Consider the following 20080-nt stretch of genomic DNA (forward strand, 5'->3'; position numbering starts at 1 on the left):
AACCTGCACGATCCGTGCACCTGGTCGTTGCCCCTATCAGCACCGTCCTAGTGCGGGTCGCTCCTGCCCGTCAAAGATAAGACGACGTTACATGCTTCGGGTTAAGCCTGTGCGCGGTCACGGCTCCGCACCCCACACTGCTATATCTATCGCAGCTTTCGCTTCTCTGCCCGTCGAGGCCCATCCCGTTTCCTGTTTGCGCTCGAGGGTAGACGCCCCGGGCTCGTCAATTGCCACTATGAGCGCCATTGTAGGGACTGCTGATGCTGTGGAGGAGGTGGCCAAGGTCCATGCCCCCGAGCAAGCCCTCTCCACCGGGGGAGCAGAGAAAGAGGTGATGGTCGACGACGCGAAAACACCAGAGGTGCACGTGTACCACGATGGCCGCGAGTATCCCACCGAGGAGGAAGAACGCACGCTCCGGCGTGTGTCCGACAAAGTGCCATGGACGGCCTATACTATTGCCTTTGTGGAGCTTTGCGAGCGTTTCTCTTACTATGGAACTATTGCCGTTTGTATGTTGAGGTCTTGTCACCGCAGTTGTCAATCTGGGAAGCTGACAATGGCATCTACAAAGTCACCAATTTCATTCAGCAACCACTTCCTCCCGGATCTACAACCGGTGCAGGCTACGACGGTCAGTCCGGCGCTCTGGACAAAGGGCAGCGAGCCTCCACAGGATTGTCCCTTTGTAAGTGATCTGGTACCGGGTGAATGGCTCGGACTTGTACCTGATGGAATCCGCGTCTGCAGTCAACACGTTCTGGTGTTATGTCATGCCCATCCTCGGCGCCTGGATCGCAGATGAATTCCTGGGTCGTCTCAAGACGATTCAATACTCGATCGCCTTTGCCATGGTTGGCCATATCATTCTGATCATCTCCGCCATACCCCCTGTGATTGTCCATCCCAATGGCGCCATTGCTTGCTTCTCAATTGGCCTGGTCGTCTTTGGCATCGGTGTGGGAGGTTTCAAGTGCGCACCCACTCCACCACTCTGTTTTTCGGCTGAAACTGACTCTACTGATAGATCGAATATCGCTCCCTTGATTGCTGAGCAATACAAGGAGACCAAACTGTTTATCAAAACCATCCCAAAGACCGGGGAGCGCGTTATCGTTGACCCGTCACAGACGATCACCCGCATCTTCCTGTATTTCTATTTCATGATCAACGTCGGGGCCCTTATCGGCTCTATCGCCATGGTCTACGCGGAGAAATACGTCGGTTACTGGCTCTCGTTCCTTCTCCCTACCATTATGTTCTCCTTCTGTCCGATCGTTCTGTTCCTGTGCCGCAAAAAATACGACGTGACGCCCCCGACCGGTTCCGTTCTCACCACATCCCTGAAGCTGTGGAGGTTTGCCCTTAGAGGCCGATGGTCCTGGAATCCGGTTCGATTGTGAGTTATTCGAGACCGACTTCCCGCGTGTATTGCTGACCCCCACAAATAGTATCCAAAACGTGAGGGCAGATGACTTTTGGGAAGGTGTGAAGCCAAGCAGGGTCCAAAACAAGCCGGGCTGGATGACCTTCGATGATGCGTGGGTGGATGAAGTGCGCAGAGCCATCAAAGCTTGCGCCGTCTTCCTCTGGTATCCAGTGTACTGTATGTGATGTGCCTCGCGGCTCTCAAGATCTACAGTAGGCGACCATATTTTTCAGCACCCCCTCCCCCCTGTCCACGCCACTTAGCTTGCTGCTTTTGCTATATTTTGATCTGGACTGGCTTTGTCTAGGGACTGTGACCTATCACAGTGCCCAGGTACCCCCCAGCGGCTTCAAGATCATGTGGTTTTAGAACAGCAATCTGCCAAGACAGGGGTGCTGAAAGATATGATCGCCTACTGTATGAAGGTGAAAGGATGATATTCTGATACGTGGACTGGACAGGGCTTGCCTACGGACAAATGACTGGAAACCTGACCTCCCAGGCCGCCACGATGCAGCTCAACGGCGTTCCGAACGATATCATCAACAACCTTGACCCGCTGGCGCTGATCATCTTCATCCCCATCATGGACCGTTTCTTCTACCCGGCAATCCGCAGGCTCGGATTCAACTTTACCCCGCTGAAGAAGATCTTCGTCGGCTACATGCTGGCCGCCGCGTCGATGATCGCCGCCGCCGTGCTGCAGTACTACATATACAAGAAGGGCCCCTGCGGAGAGTACGCGAGCGAATGCAAAGAGCCGGCCCCGATCAACGTTTGGGTGCAGGCAGTTCCCTACGTGCTGATTGCCTTCTCGGAGATCTTCACCTCGATCACGGGATACGAGTACGCCTACACCAAGGCTCCGACGAACATGAAGAGTTTGGGTTCGTGCTTATCCCATCCATCCCTTCACGGGTAGCCAGCTAACTGATTACAGTCCAATCCATCTACCTCTTCATGAACGCTATCTCAGCCGCCATCTCGCAGGCCCTCGTCTCCCTGTCTGCCGATCCTCTCTTGATCTGGAACTACGGGTTCGTGGCTGTGCTCTCCTTTGTCGGTGGTATCCTCTTCTACATCGTGCACTACAGCCTTGACAAGGAGGAAGACAAGCTCAACAACCTCGAGAAGTCCCAGTTCGTGGGCCGGGGGCCGCAGGCGTACAACTCGAAGGAGGATCCCGAGAAGTTGTAAGAGACAAAGGATCAAGGTGGCGCAACTTGTGTGTTTTGTTTCATCGTATTATACCATATCATTATTGTGCTCTGCTCTGACGATGAATGTGTAAATAACGTGAATGTTGAATGTGAGATGTGACTCTGCAACTTGCTGGTAGTGATGGAACTTGGTTCAAAACCCCTTTGAGATTATCAGACGGTCTAGCTAGCTCCATGTTATGAAAGTGACTGGTAATTGGCCACTGCCTGTCGTGGTTATCGTGGAACTACCCTGGTAATTTCCACTGGATGAGCTACATACCAGATCCAGAGGGGAAACAGACTTTCATTGATGATATCATGAACTGTAAACGAAGATGATGCTGCTGATGAGCATCTTTATGAGCTATCCTGTTCCCTCATTTGAGGGGATCCTCTTCACGGGCATAAATCAGCGGCAGCCCAGATCCACCATAGTAACATTCCATTTGGACTACTCGAAGAAGGAAATCAGAAAAAAAAAGACACTCAATCTTAGAGAATCATGTCTCTCTTGTTCACAAGAGGTGCAGACGTGTGTTGCACAAGCATGAGGATAATATTACGAGCATCATTGGAGTCGGAGTCGGTGGGATGAATGGAAGTGGAAGAGGAGACTTGAACTCGAGGGTATGTCGTTCTGCTGCTGCAAAAGCAACGGTGGGAAAGGAAGAGGAGGAGGACAGAGAGGGAAGTCATACGTATTTAACGCACATCATTCATACCTATACCTATACCGCCAGTCTCGATGATGAGAACGTTGGAAAGTTTCGACACGGTGCTTTTTTGAGGTACCAATCTTCCTTCTTTGAAGTCATTCTTCTTCTTCTTATTATTATTATCATGAATCTGCTCCTCCTCCTCCTCCTCCTCCTCCTCCTCCTCCTCCTCCAAGCAGCGCGGATCAATCGATGTCGATGTCGGTGTCGATGTCGATGTCGATGATGAGGAAGATGACCCTCGTGATGACTTCAGCTGTTTTCGACAAGACATGTATAGCTGCCCGAAACCTAGGTACCTAGCTAGGTACTTTCGCACCATGGGTGGGAATCTAAGTATGTAAGTAGTTAGGTCCCTAAGTAGTAGGGTACTAAACTACTTCCAACGCTTTCCATTTTCCATGTTCTATTCCACTTCATTCCATTCCATTCTATTCTATTTCGATAGCTCATATATCAATCAGTCAATAAGACCTACCATGAGAGAAGCCAGACCCATGATGGCTTGACTTTTGGGGCAGGAGTGGAGTACAGTGGAGTGGACTAGATAGAAAGTCTAGAACCGAATCATCCACTGTATCACATGGGTATCGCACCGGAAGTGCTCATATATCAAGAACTAGGGGCCGAAAAAAAGGAACACGCAAGGCCAAGCTCATATGTATGACATCGTACATAAAACTTGGCTTAGGTATGTACCTAAGGTATCCGTCCAGTCGGACGGATCCGGTTATAGATAAACAGACAATTTTTTCCATCTATTTACTTATCTGTCACTCGACCGATCGATGGGTTGATCCAAGACTCATGATGAAGCTGAGAAGGAAAAAAAAAAACAAAAAAACCGCTCATAAAAATGATAGTAAAAATAAGTCTATTCTAGAAAACCGCCCAGTCTTTTGTCCTTTCTATCTTTCTGTCCTTTGAGATAGATACAGCTACTACTATACACGCACACATTCCGGTAGATAGAATAGAATAGAATAGAATATCAGAAAGATGAGGTGAGAGAGGAGAGAGCAGATACAAGCTGCTGATGAAAGAGGTAGGTAGGTGGAACGGAAACGCAACAAGGACAACGCCGTTCATGCATCATATAAAAGACAGGAGGAAAAGTAGGGTGGTAGGTTGTAAAGGGAATGTAAACTTATTCCTTTTTCATTGGTCGATCCCCCCCCCCCCAACAACGTCATATCATGCGGTTCGGAAAAAAGATCGACGAGGCGCAAGGATCGAATTGAAGGTCCATTGGCCGCATAGCAGGACAGGGTGAACCGATCCGATTGAGATAAATGCCTCGTACTAAAGATGCTATACATCGTAGTCATATCGGGAATAGAGTGTCACGACTGACAGAAGCCGGACAACTCCCAACCGCAAATCGTGTCGAATCGGCACCCGCTTAGTGCTGCTCCTTCTTCTCCTGCTGCGCACGCTTGTTCTTCTCCTCCTTCTGGTGGAGAGACTGCTCCTTCTCCCTCAGACGCTGCTCCTCGGCGGCAACCATGTCCTTCCAGAGGTCTTCGGAGCGCTCGTGGCTGATGTGGACGGGCTGCTCGACCTGGTTGTTGGCCTGCTGGCCCTTCTTGGCGGCGTCCAGGATACCCTGGCCCTTGCGCTGGTCGTGGATCTCAAAGGCCGCGGAGGCGCAGAGCACGGCGAGCGTCAGACCCTGGGCGTACACACGGGCCTGGACGATCTTCTGCTGGCCGCTCAGGTAGGGGTTGCGGCCGACGAGGACGAAGGAGCCGACCATGCTGGCCAGCCAGGTGGCACCGATGATCTTGTACTTCTCCTCCTTGGCCCAGGCCACCGCGCGGTCCTTGAAGCTCATCTGCGCCAACTCCTCGCGACGTAACCGCTGCTCACGGTTCTCAAGGTACTGTGTATCGGCGTTGCGCTGGGCCTCGAAGCTGCGCGAGGCATGGTCGGCGGCAACGATACCGAAGAAGGTACCGGACGAGGTGACGAGGAAAGCTTTCAGAGGGAGGGTGAGGGAGTTGAAGGCGGGGTACCGTCGAGAGGCGGCCATGACGGCGGCGAGACCACCGACGAGACCGGTGATACCACCGACGGTGCCTCCCTTCAGCACCTCACTGGAAGGAAAAGAGACACAGCGTCAGCAACTCCATTCTGGTAATCGGGGTCTGAAATCTTTGTGAAACGCAGGCCACGGAAACGCTTGTCGAGAACTTACTTGTAGTGCGCAGCCTCCTCTTCCTTGGTCAAGAGCTTCATGGTGTCGACTGACGCTGTTTATCTGTGTATCAACTGGATTCTAATGAGCTTCTCGTGGTCAATGGAGATGTATCGTGAGGGCTTGGCGTGAAATTTGACGGCACCGGACGGACGGTTAGAACTTACTTCAGCAGCGGACTCGGGGCTGATAAGAAATATGTGTAGTAGAGACGATCGATGACGATCGGGGGCTGGACGTGGCTGGAGAGGAGAGGAGGAGTGGTGACGGCACGGTGAGCTCAGCGTTATATAGCGGGCCGCACAGCGAGAGCAAAAGCCGGGCGGTGACGTTGACCAGCAGGCCTTTTCTCGGGATTTGGACGCGCGCGGAAGGCGGACGGCCCGAAGGAGAAAGCTCGGGTGCCGCCGCTGACTCAGCCCGGGCGCGTCCGATCGTACGATGTCTGATGTCTTCCCCTCATCCCGAGCAAGCGGTGTTTCTCCTCACTCCTCAGCTGACTAATGCGGGGATCGCACGCAAATCGCCTCTCGTGTCATTTCGCTAATTAAACTGCCCTAACCCCTGGAACTCCGGCCGGGGACATATGCACGGTAGAAAATGATAAACAAGCAGAGAAAAAGAAGCTAGAAAATGATCCGCTGGGACGCCATAAACATGACCACGAAAGACAAAACCAAACAGAACCGCTAGCAAAAACCGGTCCGGGTCGAATGTCGGGCACATACATCCCTGCAACACTGGGTAGGGCTGAACCACATAATACACTTTTCCGCTGCGACGGTTCCACCCAGTTCCACTCCGTCTGATATCGCCGCTGCCCATTCACCTCCGCGAGGCCTTCGACGCCCCCATCTGTCTCGCCTTCATCTTCCTGAAGCGATCCTCTCCGCTGGCTCCCAGAGGACGGGCGAACTTGCTCTCCTGCACCACAGTCGAGCGCGGAACCACCGTGTACGACACGTGGCCCGTCTCGGGACGAGCACGGTTGGCCAGACGGGGAGGAAGAAGCTCCCGGGCGCGCGCTTCGGCGGCCGTGGCCTGCGCGTTGAGCACCGGAGCACGGTTGGTGAGTTTCCTGCAATCACCGTCAGTGTCGAGGTCAAAAAATATATATATATAGACATGGGGAAGACGTACGTCGGATCAAAGTCAACCTCCTCGTAGACCCTCTTCGAGTAGTCATCGCTCCGCTGGAGGATAGGGCGGGTCCACTCCGCAAGGAGACGCTCCGCCTGACGCTTGATACCCGGTTCTGGCCTCTTGCTCTTGGTGTAGAACACTATGACCTTGCCGATGCCGCTGGCAATGAGGGCTTCCTTGTTAATGGGAAGCTTTCCCAGAGCATTCATCAGGTCACGCTGAATGTTGTATGCCGGCAGAGAGCCATCGTCGAGAGGCTCCAGGAAGAACTTGACAGCTTCGAGAAGGTTGATTTCCGGATCGACAAGGCTCTGGACATACTGGTTGCGGTTGAGGAGAGAAACAACCTCCGGCAGCATCTTGAGCTTGTGCATGGCAGGTTTGCCCTCACGGCGGCAGATGGCATCCATCTGAGCGGCGTTGGTCATGCGCTTGCGGACGTCTTCAATCTCGGCATCAGCCATCTGTTCCAGATCCTGCACAGCTGGTTAGCACGTTCCCATTGGTTTTAGATGCCAGCCGCTGAACATACGATTCCATCAGCCTTGCGGACTCGTCTCTTGGTCGGCTTCTTGAGCGCTTCGTCCATCGCACGGTCGAGAGCCCTGCGGCGTCCTATTCATCCCGTCAGCACCTATACCATACGTAAACACACTGAACCCGGGAAGGAAAAACTCACTCGTAGCAGGATCCAGCAACTCCTCATCCTCAGGCGTCGCCTCCTTCTTCTTCCTCTCCCTACGCTCCCCATCCTTCCTAGCCTTGCGGGACCTCTTCCCGTCGACCTCCTCGCCTGCACTGACCTCATCCTCGTCCCTCCTCCGACTCTTCTTCTCCCTGCGCCTTTCCTTCTTCTTCTTGGGCCGCTCCCCTTCCTCGCCGTCCTCGGGCCTCTTGCGCTTGTGCCGGCCTATGAGCTTCAGATTCTCCTCATCGATGGCGATCGCGGGACGGTCCTCGATGGCGACGTTCTCCGGGTCGAAGTCCTCGAACTGCGCCTCGTCGACCTCGGACAGGATGGACTCGTCGTCCGAAAGGTCGGCAACGTCCTTGTCCACATCATCATCATCATCAGCGCCGTCGGCGGCGGCGGCGGCGGCAGCTTCTTCAGTAGCATCTTTAGCTGGTGCTTCTTCACCGCCGTCCGCGGCCTCTTCTGACCCGTAGGTCTTCTCTTCACGGTTCTCCTCAGCGGCAGCTGGTGAGCCGGGCTGTTCTTCCGGGGAAGCGGACATCGTCGTAGAATGGTGTCGCTCTGTATGTGCTTGTATATAAGAAGAGATGGGAGATGAACAGAGAATCGAACGAGGCGGCGACGGAAGAGCTGTTCCTCGGAGAAGTGTCAGCTAATCGCGGACTCCGCGATTTTGAGGCGCGACTCGCTCACGTGAGACCGGACGGATCAGGAGGCGTAGATGAAAGGAATCTTTGATCAAAACCAACAAGGGTAAAAAGAACTTAAGATCAACTGGAATTCCCCAGAGAAGAGATTCGTGGGAAAAAAGAAGGGGAGATGATGGATAGAGCACCCAACTTTCAGGCGCGGTGGCTGGTGAAAGGGGACCGACCCGACGTTACGACTTGCGGCTCAAATGAAGAAATTCGGGCCCAGTCGGGGCGAACCTCCATCTTGGCCCGTGCGCACCGGCTCTCTGAGAGAGAGCTTGCAGATTTCATACGCATTCAATATAATCTATTCACTTGCAGAGTCTCAACACGGCGGCTATTATTGCCAGTTTTCTGTGAAGGTACTACGGGATTTTTTTGATCCAGAAACACACATACAAAAAAAATCAGACAAGATGTTTATGCCAGGTTCGTCACCACTTTATTTCTGTACCTTCTTCTAACCACCCCTCCCTGCCCTTGACTACCTATTCATCGCCCATATCTATGCCGTACTTTCCAGTCACTTAACTGACAATTAAACCGGTTAACCAACAGGTCAGGAAGTTCTCTCCAAGGAGGAGATCAGGGTAAATACCACACACCTCCCTCTTCAGCAACATCTACAATTGGCGCCATTCCCAGTCGTTATTATCGTCAAATTCGTTCCCCCTCTGTAAAAAAAAACGACTGCCGTGGCATAACAAAGGCGCATATACCATCTATGTCATATTTCTAACGCGGGTGCTCTTTAATATTTCCAGGCCGGTGAGATCGAGGCTCGCCAGACCATCCAGTCCGCCGTCGTCGGTGGCATCCTACTCTACCTCTGTGAGTACCCTTGCGCTCTGCTTGCTGCTCGAAGAGAGCCGTCAGTGGTGGAAATAGAAGGCTAATGGATGACGACCGTGCAGCCCCCTTCGCCATCGAATTCGTCAAGAAGTTCCTGTAAATGCAGTGACACTCGATCTGGGACTTTAGCGTTCTTCCGCGATCGATCAAAAGACGATCGCATCTACAACGACGGATTGGTTACGCACATGGTGCGAAATGATGAAATAGAAAAAGGTAAAAGGTGCTCATGACTGGCATCTCTTGCTCTGGCTCTCTCTCTCTCTCTCTCTTCTTCTTGGACTATATCGGGAGTCATCGCATACATCTATTACTATTGTACATTTTCCTTGGATATAAAAGGAAGAATGGAAGGAAGGGGGAAATAAATAAATAAAAGAAAATATCACACGGCGTTGCTTTTTATGCTGCACTGTGAATCCGACACTCTCTAGGATACCAGCCCCGTAAACGCCCGGCAGTTCTCCAAGACAATGCATGAAAAGAGGTAGGACGAGGCCAAATTCAGCTTGAAACTATGAAGAATCATGGCGCAACCGCGCCAACAGAGAATAGAAATGTAGCAAGATGTCACGACATGGTAACCAGGGACTTAGTCGCCGTGAGGTCCTCCGGGTTTTTGAACTTCCGCGAAGTCTTTCTTGACGGCCTCCAGCTCCTTGTGCAAATGCTGGATCTGAGCAGCATAATCTTCCAAGATCTGGCCGCAAGTCAGTCTTAGTCCAACATACGAGATGAGTCAGAAAAAATCCTACCTTCTTCGCAGTCTTCACGACTGATTCATCCAATCCCTCGTCTGCCTCCGCAGCAGCCGCTGGTCCAGCCTTCTCGATCTCCATCTGCAGACGCTTCGAGTTTTCGCGGATCGCCAGCATCCTCGCCCAGATTTCCTCCGCACGTCCATTAAGCGACGGGTCAAAGACGGAACGCTCCAGCTTCGTGAGCTTCTTCTTAAGCTCCTCCTCCGCATCGTCCATGGCGTATCCCCGATTCTTCAACACCTGCGTCTTCGCAGCCAATGACAGACAGCGCTGGCTCAACACAATATGCTTCCGGCGACAGTCAGCGATCTTAACGGAGATCTTCAGGTCATGTCGAGAAAGTAGATCCGTGAGGCAATTGTTGATCTCATGGATGCGAGTCTGCATCATCGTGAGGAAGTCCTTCTGCCTCTGCGCCCGCTTGCCAAGTTCCCAGAATCCCTTCACCAGAACGGGTACGTATCCCGGGCCGGGTCTCTGCCGCAAGGCATCCTCCCACTTCTGCTCGTCATCGTCAGGTCCGGGTTGGTAGAATGGCGCCTGGTCCTCGCCGACATTATTGTACAGGTACGTCCGGAATGGAGACGTTCGGTTGATCGGTTCCCATTTGTCCTTGACAATCATCATCTGCATCGGCACAGTCCGGTGAACTATTCAATGTCGTTAGCTACCACTTAGATGCAATAAACACTTATCGAACGAACCTCCGGTAATCGCACGACCGGGTGACCACAAAGAGGACCCCATCTGCTGCTGAGCCGTGCTCTGTCCGAGCTGAGGCTGCTGCTGAGCCTGTTGCTGCTGACCACCGAGTAGAGAACCTCCCCCGAACAGAGAAGACTGTTGCTGTGGCTGTTGCTGCTGCTGCTGCTGCTGCTGCTGTGTACTGGTAGCCAAAACGACCGAACAACCCACCACCAGTCTGCTGCTGGGGCTGCTGCTGCGTCGTCTTGTTGCCAAAACCACCGAACAATCCACCGCCCTGCTGCTGGTTTTGTTGCTGGTTCTGCTGTTGCTGTCCGAACCCTCCGAACAAGCCCCCCTGAGGCTTCTGCTGAGTCGTAGAGCCAAACAGACCCCCCGACTGAGGCTGGTTCTGTGTCTGCGTAGTGGTCGACCCAAACAGACCTCCCGTCTGCTGAGGCTGTGACGTTGTCGTCGTCGAACCAAACAGTCCTCCTCCTCCTCCGCTTTGCTGGTTTTGCGTAGAACCGAACAGCCCGCCTCCGCTCTGTTGTTGCTGGTTGCCCGTCGTGCTCGAGCCAAAACCTCCGAAGAGGCTAGGTTTGTTGTTGGTGGAGCTGGACCCAAACAGTCCGCCTCCTGACGAGGACTGCTGGTTCTGTCCTCCAAACAAGGCCATGGTTGACTGGCAGAATTACTAGCTAGGTAGACAGAAAGAATGTGAGGGGCAGAGGGTCGAGAGGAGCAGGGCCAGCACCGCGGATGCTGTCGCTGAAAAGGAAACACGGGCTGGGGGAGCTGTGTTTACGATCGGAAAAGAAGTCCAATGAGCACCCAGTCACGATCGCATCGTAGGAGACGAGGAGAAATCTGACGGGAATGAGGGAGGGGGATCCGGCGCGTGGAATTGGGGCAGCTTCACCGCGACAGCTAGGAGCTCGATTTGGCGATTTGTTTTTCGCAGGCCGCCGGGCGGTCACCGTGCCGTGGTTGCACGTGACTTGAGCATCATACATGGCGCCGGTGAATGCTGTCCGGAGTGAGCAGAACTCAAAGGAGACAAAGGAATAGCCATTCAATAGGCATATGGAAGAGGAATATATACAGGAGTCACATATCCTTATGTCAAAGTCAATAGAGACGTGAATGCATGCGACGCACCGCGAAAAACACCGAGACCTGCCCATTTCTGCCCATTTGTGCACTCGTCGGAATACTTCCCCAGAGCCTGTCGGGTATTATGTAAGCAACCCCCGGACGGGAAGAGGAGCCGCGCGAGGTACGAGCCAATCAGAGCGTCGCCAAAGGATGGGCCTCATGGTGCAACCCTCTCAGTCCTCGCCTCTCCACGCTTCCCCCATCTTGACCCCATCCCCTCCGCAATCCCGCCTTGAACAGGTCAGGTAGACAAGCAACACCACCGCCAAGATGTCGAGAAGGCAGCCCCAGTATGATTTTCCCTCAAGACCCACGATAGGGGCGTCAATTGCTTACTTCGTTATCAAAATTATAGGTTCAACCAGCACCTCCTCTATGACACCACGCCGATGCCCGAGGGCATCCCCAAGGTGGAGGAGATCGGTGCCACTTCTGCGCCGCTGATGAGCGCGTCGTACTTCATTGGTGACCGGTGCAGGGCCTACAATGATGATTACATGAAGTGCAAGGCGGAAGCGAATGGACGGGGCGAGTTGGAGTGTTTGAAGGAGGGTCGCAAGGTTACTCGTTGTGCTGCGAGTGTGTATGTTGACTGCTTTCGCGGGAGAAAAGTTTCTTCGAGGGGTAATATGGAAAGGTAAACGCTAACACGATTTATTCCGTCGGTACAGGATCAAGGACATCAACACGCACTGCCTGAAGCAGTTCAACGCGCACTGGGAGTGCCTCGAGAACAACAACCACCACATGTGGGAGTGCCGAAAGCCAGAGATGGAACTGAACAGCTGTGTGTTTGAGAAGCTTGTACGTTTAAACCACTTCCTTATGAATTATCCGTCTCGGAAACTCGTTCCTTCCGCTAACACAACGCTATAGGGACTGAAGAAAGTCATCCCTGGGTCCCCGGAGGGCCAGACCCCTGTGCACCTGCGACCAAAGCAGCTCTACGCTCAATTCCCCGGTCCTCAGTATTAAAATTTGTTGATGTCGTTGTGTTATGTCCTCGTTTTCATTTCGTTTTCGTCATGAAGTTCTGTCCGTGTATATATCCAGCGTCGGTAATGATCGCATGCCTTTCAACCAGCCGCGTTCTGTCTTGAATCCTGTTCTGCCAGCGATCGTCCGGATGCATGTTTAGAAATGCCTTTTACAGCCATAGACATAGAGATTTATTGCCTTGACTACCTATGATGAGCGTTCCAGTGATCTTCTGCCTCCGAAGCAAGTGGATCTTTATCCTCTCTCTTCTCGGAAGCCTTCCTCGCCAATACATACCAGTGTCGGCCTCGTTCTGTCAAGACGCCTATCTTCGATGCTACCACTAAGAGCTTTACGAGAAAGGAGTCTATTCGCTTTACGATACCATCTGCCAGACGTAATTCCCACGCCTGCAAGCTCAGAGGAAACAAAGAAACAACGCTCGATCAGAGTTTCACCTGCCTACCACCGTCCTCCCCCCACTTCGCCCACCACTCCCTCACAAGCTCCGCAAACTCCGGTCTCGCCGGCGTGTGGAACTTGTGCTGCTGCACCGTCGAATACTTGATCTTGCCATCTGGCGACTCCATCGTCGCGCTGGCCAGGGCCATCGACTTCCCGTGCCCCTCCACTTGGGTCTTGATCCGGACCGTTACACCTATATATAAGTAGGTAGATAGAGCTTGTATCAGCTGGAGCTCTGCAGTCACAGTAAATCCCTCGAGGGGAGAGAAAAAGGAGTAAGTAAGTGTTCTTACCGATCGGGACAGCCTTCAGATAGGATATATTCAGTATTCGAGATACACCGGCTAGAAATCTGTCCCTGAGTGTCAGCATGCATATAATAATGTAGGTCCAGGTTGCACATGACTTACTCCCAATACCCCGGCTTCGAAATCATGCTGATGCCGAAACTAGTGCACATATCTGGGACGGACAGGTTAAGTGTAACTCGGTCAGAAGATGGATTCCCAAAACAGGGCAATCTTTAAGCAAGTCACTAGCTTGCTTGCTACCTACCTACCCTCGTAGATAGGTAGGTAGGCAGATTAGGTAGGTTAGGTAAGGTATTAACTCACCAAAAATAGTCGCATGCGCACCTCCATGCATGACGCCTGATCGCCCCATCCAGATTCATCATCAGCCAAGACTCAATAATCCAACATCAATCCCAGCATCAACTTCCCCATCCTCCTTCCTTCTTTTCTCGTCTGAATGAGAAACAAATTGAATTAAACAAGACAAAAACAAAACAAAAACGAACCATTCATATTCGCCCAATACCCATCGACATCCAACTCCCACGTCACCACGCCCGTGGTCGGATCGGCGTCGACGACGCGGAGATCGCGCATCAGTTTGGTGTCGTAGCCCTGTGTGGATAGGTAGGGTAGGTTGTCAACTATACATCTATATCCATCGATTTGGACTAGAAGTGGCGCATGGGGATGGACTGGACTGGTCTGGTCTGGACTAGATAGATAGACTCACTTTATACCCGCGCTCGTCGACTACGCGGTTGTACCTAGATAGATTAGGTAGGTAAGTAGGTAGGAAGAAACATATGTATTAGCTGCTTGGTATATCTGGAAAAAAAAGCAAACAGATAAATAGATAGAAACGGTACCCAGAACAGGTACCTGAGTAGCAGGTACCTAGGTAGGTAGGTAAGCCAAGTACGATAGTGGAATATAGACCTACAACTCAACCAACGACCGTATCCGCTCGAGAGCGTCGCGCCTAGCCTTCGCCTTTTTCTCCGCATCTGAACTCTGCGCCATTTTTTTTTTCTGTTTTTCCGCCCCGGAGTTTATTGTGTCGGTGATACGATTCTGGTAACGAGCGAGTTTGGCTGCCTTGATTGGGGTTAGAATTCGGAAGAAATGTTTCGATGTCAACGTCAACGTCGCACACGGAGAGAAAGGCCGGCGACAAACAAACAGAGACAGAATCTGCTGGTTGCCTTGTCCAGTCCCGTAAGATCAGGTTGAGTCGTGTCGTGTTGTGGGCGAGTCGACGTTGTACAGTACAGGTTCAAGGTGTCGGGTGAAGGCAGGACAGATGCCTAATACAGGTCCCTAATTTAGAAAGTTAAAAAGAGATAACCTTGTACCTTGGCACCCAGGTAGTGGTCAAGTACCTGGTACTTACCTACGTATAATGAATTGCCCTACCGGCACTAATACAAGGTAGGTACGCAAAGCAAGCCGAAAGAGAAAAACGAATCCGTCAGTGATAACACGAGATATGTGTACTGCACTGTACATACATTCTCCGGGGCTGGAGGACCCAATGTATTGTTTATTATCTATCGAGATACTCCGCACCCCATACCCGTCAGTTAGTCCACGGCCCGGGGTCCGGAGAACGGAGCACATCCCGAACTGTCGAGGGGAGGGAGAGGCGGCGGTTGAACCTCGGTCCTGTCGCCGATATGCACGCTGTGCACCCTACCTACCTAACTACCTAAGATAGGTAGTAGGTAACCAAAGAAAAGAACCGTGAATGGCATCTCAATTGGTGCAATCTGTCTAGGTATCTATCTACTATCTACTACCACTTAGCATGGAGATCTCCTTAAGTTACTCCAGAATCTGATTATGACTGATGATTGATCGATTGATCGCTCTGCTATTTGAACCCTATATAACATAATACAGTGGATATGCAATACAAGACCAATCCATTCCCATCAAATCCAATTGACGTGATAAAATTTCCCTCCAAAGTATATATACCTACCTACCTAATCTAGATCCAATCTTCTATTCCCGCCTCTCAAAAAAAAACCCCCAATCAACATGTATATATATATATGTATAGGTATGACACAGGACAGGAGACAGGACAGGACACGACGTGAGGCCAACCAAATTGACGAAAGCCCCCTCCTCCGCAGGAGTGAGATGATATGTATATGACAAAGGGAGGCAAAAAAAAAGAAATGGGATAAAGAACGACGGTTGAAAGACTGAGCCCTTCCTTTTATTCAAATGAAACAAAGAAAGAAATCACGGCAGCAACGGCGACCGCCTTAGCCGCCTCCACAACCGCAGTCTCACCAACCGGTCCTTCAGCTCCATCAATCCGGCCTTCAGCCACTGCTCCGGCCTCCGATCCCCCCTCAGCCGCATCCATATCAGGATGATGGCCAGGAGGGTCAGGTCCCAGAGGATCTGCCGCATGGCGACCCACACGAGCCACTTGAGCCACGCCAACATGCTCGACCGGCGACGGTTATACAGCGCGCGCGCCTCCATCTGCTCCCGCATGGCGGCGATCTCGGCGGTCATCTTCGTCAAGGCCTGCTCGACGCGACGGCGCCACTTGCGGTTGTGAATGTCGTTGTTGTTCCCCCCGCGGTCCGCCGTCCTCCGGTTCCGCCGCAGGGCATGTTCCTCCTCTTCTGCGTCTGCGATGTGGTGGTTGTCGTTGTTATGGTTTTCCTCGTCATCGTCGTCATAGAGCTCGTCCCGAGCCTCTTGATATTCTTCCTCGTCCTCTTCTTCTTCGTCCTCGTCCTCGTCCGCCGCGGAGTGCCTCCGCTGGTACATCTCTTCGGGATGGCTGACAGGACTGAGGACCCTTAATCTCGAACCCCCTCTGACGACCATATCGTCGTCGCCCCCACGACTACCGCCACCAGAACCGGCCAGCAGACCGCTTATGCTCCCGTAGCTGGGCTGTGTCTGCAACTGCTGCGGCACGATGGGCATGCTGACGGGCTGCACAGGGCTGGACGAAGATGACGAGGAAGGGTTGTTGGACTTGATCTGATCCCAGACGAACTCGAGCTCTGATATGAGCTCACGGGCTTCTGGGCTATGCGAGGCGTATCGATGCATCGTCTCGATCAGGGTCGTGATGTACCGTCGTTTGGCCTCTGTCCGAGACAGGCCGCGCTGTGCGTACCATGCGTCCCTATAAGGAAAAAGAACAGTCAGAATGCCATTCGATTCTTTCAGTGTAAGCGCCGGGATAGGTACCATTTCTCACACTCCGCCTGGACGTCAGCGCCGTCGCCGACAGGCCGGTCCATAACGCCCTCAACATCTCCCTCTGCAATCCGCGCCCCGCGGGGCAATTGTCAGCCTGTCCATCGATGTCGATTTAGTAATCCGAGGGCAGCCAATTTACCCATGCTCTGTTTGTACAATCCATAGAGTTTTAACCGGTCCGCGGGCGGCGGTCTTGCGGAACCCGTCCGCGGGATCTTCTTGACGGTGTTGAGGGCATGGACGAAGACTCGATCTAGAAGCACAGGTTTATCAGTCTTACGCGTAACAAGGGAAGGGGAAGCAACGACATAAACATTGCGCACGATTCTCCGCACGGTAGGGGGCGATACGTACCGACAGAGTCAGACATGATTCGATAGAAGGTTTGTCCGTCATCAGTTCAAATATACAAGACAGCGGAGACGGAGTAATACAAAACGGATTGGAAGAAAATCGACAAGGAGGTAGATATCCCGCAACAAATGAGAGTAAAAAAAAGACGGCCGTAAAAATCGGGATAAAACAATAATCGTGTGGTAGGAGATAGAGACCTGCTTTTCCCCCGGACTCTCCCCCCTTCTTTCGTGGGCTCGACAGGGGACACGCGACCGACGACAATTGGCAGGGCAGATGTTCTTTTTTTTTTCTCTGACTGTCCCTCGTTGCAGATGCTCTCTCCGCACGAGAGCCGTTGGACCCCAGACGAGAGCGACAGGAGACGAGCAGAGGCACGGGGATGCTGGGCCCGCGGAGGCTCGACGTTGAACCGCGGCTGTTCGGAGCTGCTGCTGCTTAGCGTCAGTGGGTGCGGAGAAGCTGCTGATTCAGAGCATCGATCGGCCCCAAACCCACCGCTCGTTTTCTTTTTCTCCTTATCGGACGATTTTCGCCGTCGATATGGGGGTTCTCGACTCTGCGTTGTGGTTGAGACTGTCGTCGCCGTGTGCAGGTGGTCTTTTCCGTCAGCGTCATCCCATCATGCCATGTCATGGTCTACCTGCATTCCCCGTTTTACCTGGGCTGTTGGTCAATTGATTCGCCCGACAGGCCACACACACAGGCAGTGCAATTGACCTTGTGGATGGGGCTCCGGTTTCTTCCAGAGACCACTGCGTCTGTCTGCTCCGAATCCGTTGGCTTTGCTCGCCAGCAGACCAGATCAAGTCAGCTATGCTGGAGATCCAGAAGCGATACTAAGGTTACCAAAAATATTACTACTACTAAGATCACCAAAAAATATAAATGTAGATCTGTAGATCTATAGATATCTAGATCGTCATTCCAATTCACCCTCCTTCGGCTCACTCATCTCCTCAGAAGAAGGCGAGTTCTCAGCATCCACGACCAGCCTGCCGGCCACAACCCCAGCGTTTTCCCCGGCCGCCTCGTCGCCCGTCACCGGCGGCCCCTTGAACCCCTTCCTCGCATAGATGAAATACCACGCGATACTGACGGCCGCAAAGCCCGCGAACACGACGCTGGCGTAGTTCATCTCGGACGCAGTCACGGGCAGCGAGACCGGCATGCAGAAGAGGACCACGGCGAGCATGATCCAGCAGATCGTCACCAGGTTGATCGCGTAGCCAAACCGACCGAGGGAGAAGGATGAGTTCTTGACTGCCTGACGGCGCCGCACCACATTGATCAGAACCGGCAGCCCGTACGACGTGGACAGGCAGATCGTCGCGACGCCGGTGAAGGAGTTGAAAGCCGCCGCGGATCCGAAGTAGATCAATCCCAGCAGACAATCCACAACGGTCGACAGGATGATACCCCAGAGGGGCACGTCCAGGCGCGTGTTCACCTTGCGCCAGAGTCTGAATCCGGGGATAGCGCCATCGCGAGCGAAAGCGTAGGTACAGCGACTGGCCGCCGTCAACGCCCCGGTGCCGGCAAACATGAGGATGCCCAGGATCAGGAACAGAAGCCCAAAGCCTCCGCCTGCTGACCCTGTTACGGTTTTGAACAGAAGGCCGATGGGTTGGCCGTTGGCCACTCCCAGAAGGAGATCCACCGGGGGAAGGACAAACAGGATCGGGATCAGATAAAGGAGCCCAGTAATCCCTGCTATGGCGACGGACAACACAATGGCCTTTGGGACCTCGCGGTGCGGGTTCTGCACCTCTTCACACATGGCCGTAACCATGCCGTATCCCGTCAACGTATACGCTGCTTGCAGCAGGCCGACGAAGAAGGCCCATCCAGTCGGCCTGGAACAGGCTTCAGCATCTACACTCACTGATAATGTGTACTGAACTGATAAGATATAGGATGAGATCTTACCAACCGCTCTTCGAAGCATCGTAGTGCCCAAACACAAACGCCCCATCCCTCCTATGATCCGTCACAGACAAGAGCGTCACGAGAATTATAACAACCGTCGCCGTAGTCCAGTAGATGCACACCTTGTTGATCAGATCCAGATACCGCGAGAAGAAGATATTCACCAGCGCACACACGAGCATCACCGCCCAGAACATGAGGATGGTCTGCCACTCGTTGGGCACAAAGTCCTCGTCCCACAGCGAGATGGCGCTGAGGACGAGCTGTCCGCCGGAGAAGTTGATGCTGAGCGTGACGGTCCAGTTGCCCACGAGGGTGAGCCAGCCGTCGATGAAGGACATGAGCGGCGCCCATTCCCTCGTGGAGAGCATCGCGCTCCAGTAGTAGACGCCGCCGGCGGTCGGGTACACGGCGCAGATCTCGGCCAGGGAGGCCGCGATGGCGATGGAGATCAGGGTCACCAGGACCCAGCCCCAGAGGACGGTGACGGACTGGCCGTCGGTCAGGGTAATGTAGAGGGTGGTGCTCAGGCCGAAGGGGACGGCCATGATGGCCATTGAGCTGCGAATAACATCAGCAAGTAGCCACAGGCAGGCAGAGGCGTATAATAAATAAAAAAAAAAAAAAAAAAAAAAACGTACAAGCCCAAGGATACTCAACATGCTCAAATTCCGCGGCAACTCGCTCCTGTAGCCCATCTTCGCCAGCGCCTCGTCGGCGTTGGCATCGACCGACCGCTGGCGCATCTTTGCCGCAGGAATTGGAATCGACAATATGAAAGATAATTCCGTTCCACGGCCTGCAGAAAGTGCTTTAGGTTGCTGGGATAATGATAAAGATCCCCTGCGGGGTAAAGTAAACAATCACAACGCTCAATGGCATCTACGCCCATCAGAGCGGAACGGGCGCGCTGGACAGACAGACACGATAATATCTTATTTCACCGTAAGGTGAGGAGATAAAGATTCCCGAGGTAAAGCTTCCCCTTATCTATCTCTTAGCTACTCGACCGCGACGTGCGCACGGCCATGTCCGTGTCCTGCATGGGAGAGATAATGATATAAGCACTCGCGGCCCAAGCTGGTCTAGTTGAGAGTACTAAGGACCTACCCCTAAGAGCCGACTCCTCTCGACATGATAGATATCAGCCGCGTCTCTGATAGAGGATGTCTGAGAACGGCAACCGGCCACCTGACCAGTCCGCTCGCTCGGTCCTCGCGTATTCGATTCGCGTAGCATAAACTACGGTCGGTACCTTAGGCAACTTACTGCTGAGATCGGCCACTACAG

General features: G+C 53.0%; 10 protein-coding genes across 10 annotated transcripts; 3 read left to right on the forward strand and 7 right to left on the reverse strand.

Annotated features, from left to right (window-relative positions):
- Window positions 1-238: 238 nt before the first annotated feature.
- VTN00DRAFT_9675 (uncharacterized protein) lies at window positions 239-2629 on the forward strand (the record flags this gene model as incomplete). The annotated part of the gene is made up of 7 exons (XM_069436656.1): window positions 239-515; window positions 578-691; window positions 754-976; window positions 1031-1402; window positions 1455-1609; window positions 1894-2319; window positions 2373-2629. The coding sequence occupies 7 exons, from the start codon at window positions 239-241 to the stop codon at window positions 2627-2629; spliced, it is 1824 nt and encodes a 607-aa protein (XP_069284274.1).
- A 707-nt stretch (window positions 2630-3336) lies between these two features.
- VTN00DRAFT_9676 (uncharacterized protein) lies at window positions 3337-3849 on the reverse strand (the record flags this gene model as incomplete). The annotated part of the gene is made up of 2 exons (XM_069436657.1): window positions 3337-3606; window positions 3829-3849. 2 exons carry the CDS (start codon window positions 3847-3849, stop codon window positions 3337-3339), a joined length of 291 nt encoding a protein of 96 aa, XP_069284275.1.
- Window positions 3850-4752: 903 nt separating this feature from the next.
- On the reverse strand, window positions 4753-5588 carry VTN00DRAFT_9677 (uncharacterized protein; the record flags this gene model as incomplete). Its single annotated transcript, XM_069436658.1, has 2 exons — window positions 4753-5446; window positions 5548-5588. The coding sequence occupies 2 exons, from the start codon at window positions 5586-5588 to the stop codon at window positions 4753-4755; spliced, it is 735 nt and encodes a 244-aa protein (XP_069284276.1).
- Window positions 5589-6372: 784 nt separating this feature from the next.
- Window positions 6373-7925, reverse strand: VTN00DRAFT_9678 (uncharacterized protein; the record flags this gene model as incomplete). The annotated part of the gene is made up of 4 exons (XM_069436659.1): window positions 6373-6625; window positions 6688-7166; window positions 7223-7305; window positions 7370-7925. 4 exons carry the CDS (start codon window positions 7923-7925, stop codon window positions 6373-6375), a joined length of 1371 nt encoding a protein of 456 aa, XP_069284277.1.
- Window positions 7926-8492: 567 nt separating this feature from the next.
- On the forward strand, window positions 8493-9028 carry VTN00DRAFT_9679 (uncharacterized protein; the record flags this gene model as incomplete). Its single annotated transcript, XM_069436660.1, has 4 exons — window positions 8493-8505; window positions 8635-8666; window positions 8841-8907; window positions 8991-9028. 4 exons carry the CDS (start codon window positions 8493-8495, stop codon window positions 9026-9028), a joined length of 150 nt encoding a protein of 49 aa, XP_069284278.1.
- A 492-nt stretch (window positions 9029-9520) lies between these two features.
- Window positions 9521-11692, reverse strand: VTN00DRAFT_9680 (uncharacterized protein; the record flags this gene model as incomplete). The annotated part of the gene is made up of 7 exons (XM_069436662.1): window positions 9521-9628; window positions 9684-10339; window positions 10394-10575; window positions 10601-11058; window positions 11216-11403; window positions 11535-11601; window positions 11657-11692. The coding sequence occupies 7 exons, from the start codon at window positions 11690-11692 to the stop codon at window positions 9521-9523; spliced, it is 1695 nt and encodes a 564-aa protein (XP_069284279.1).
- Window positions 11693-11801: 109 nt separating this feature from the next.
- On the forward strand, window positions 11802-12506 carry VTN00DRAFT_9681 (uncharacterized protein; the record flags this gene model as incomplete). Its single annotated transcript, XM_069436663.1, has 4 exons — window positions 11802-11821; window positions 11887-12114; window positions 12203-12335; window positions 12408-12506. The coding sequence occupies 4 exons, from the start codon at window positions 11802-11804 to the stop codon at window positions 12504-12506; spliced, it is 480 nt and encodes a 159-aa protein (XP_069284280.1).
- A 449-nt stretch (window positions 12507-12955) lies between these two features.
- VTN00DRAFT_9682 (uncharacterized protein) lies at window positions 12956-14290 on the reverse strand (the record flags this gene model as incomplete). Its single annotated transcript, XM_069436664.1, has 7 exons — window positions 12956-13167; window positions 13268-13326; window positions 13385-13436; window positions 13589-13624; window positions 13774-13882; window positions 14001-14034; window positions 14211-14290. 7 exons carry the CDS (start codon window positions 14288-14290, stop codon window positions 12956-12958), a joined length of 582 nt encoding a protein of 193 aa, XP_069284281.1.
- A 1230-nt stretch (window positions 14291-15520) lies between these two features.
- Window positions 15521-16877, reverse strand: VTN00DRAFT_9683 (uncharacterized protein; the record flags this gene model as incomplete). The annotated part of the gene is made up of 4 exons (XM_069436665.1): window positions 15521-16430; window positions 16496-16568; window positions 16647-16760; window positions 16862-16877. 4 exons carry the CDS (start codon window positions 16875-16877, stop codon window positions 15521-15523), a joined length of 1113 nt encoding a protein of 370 aa, XP_069284282.1.
- Window positions 16878-17783: 906 nt separating this feature from the next.
- Window positions 17784-19338, reverse strand: VTN00DRAFT_9684 (uncharacterized protein; the record flags this gene model as incomplete). The annotated part of the gene is made up of 2 exons (XM_069436666.1): window positions 17784-18717; window positions 18791-19338. 2 exons carry the CDS (start codon window positions 19336-19338, stop codon window positions 17784-17786), a joined length of 1482 nt encoding a protein of 493 aa, XP_069284283.1.
- Window positions 19339-20080: the final 742 nt, after the last annotated feature.

The sequence above is a fragment of the Thermoascus crustaceus genome (assembly GCF_041956765.1).
Source record: "Thermoascus crustaceus strain CBS 181.67 unplaced genomic scaffold VTN00scaffold_8, whole genome shotgun sequence".
Classification (NCBI taxonomy): Eukaryota; Fungi; Ascomycota; class Eurotiomycetes; order Eurotiales; family Thermoascaceae; genus Thermoascus; species Thermoascus crustaceus.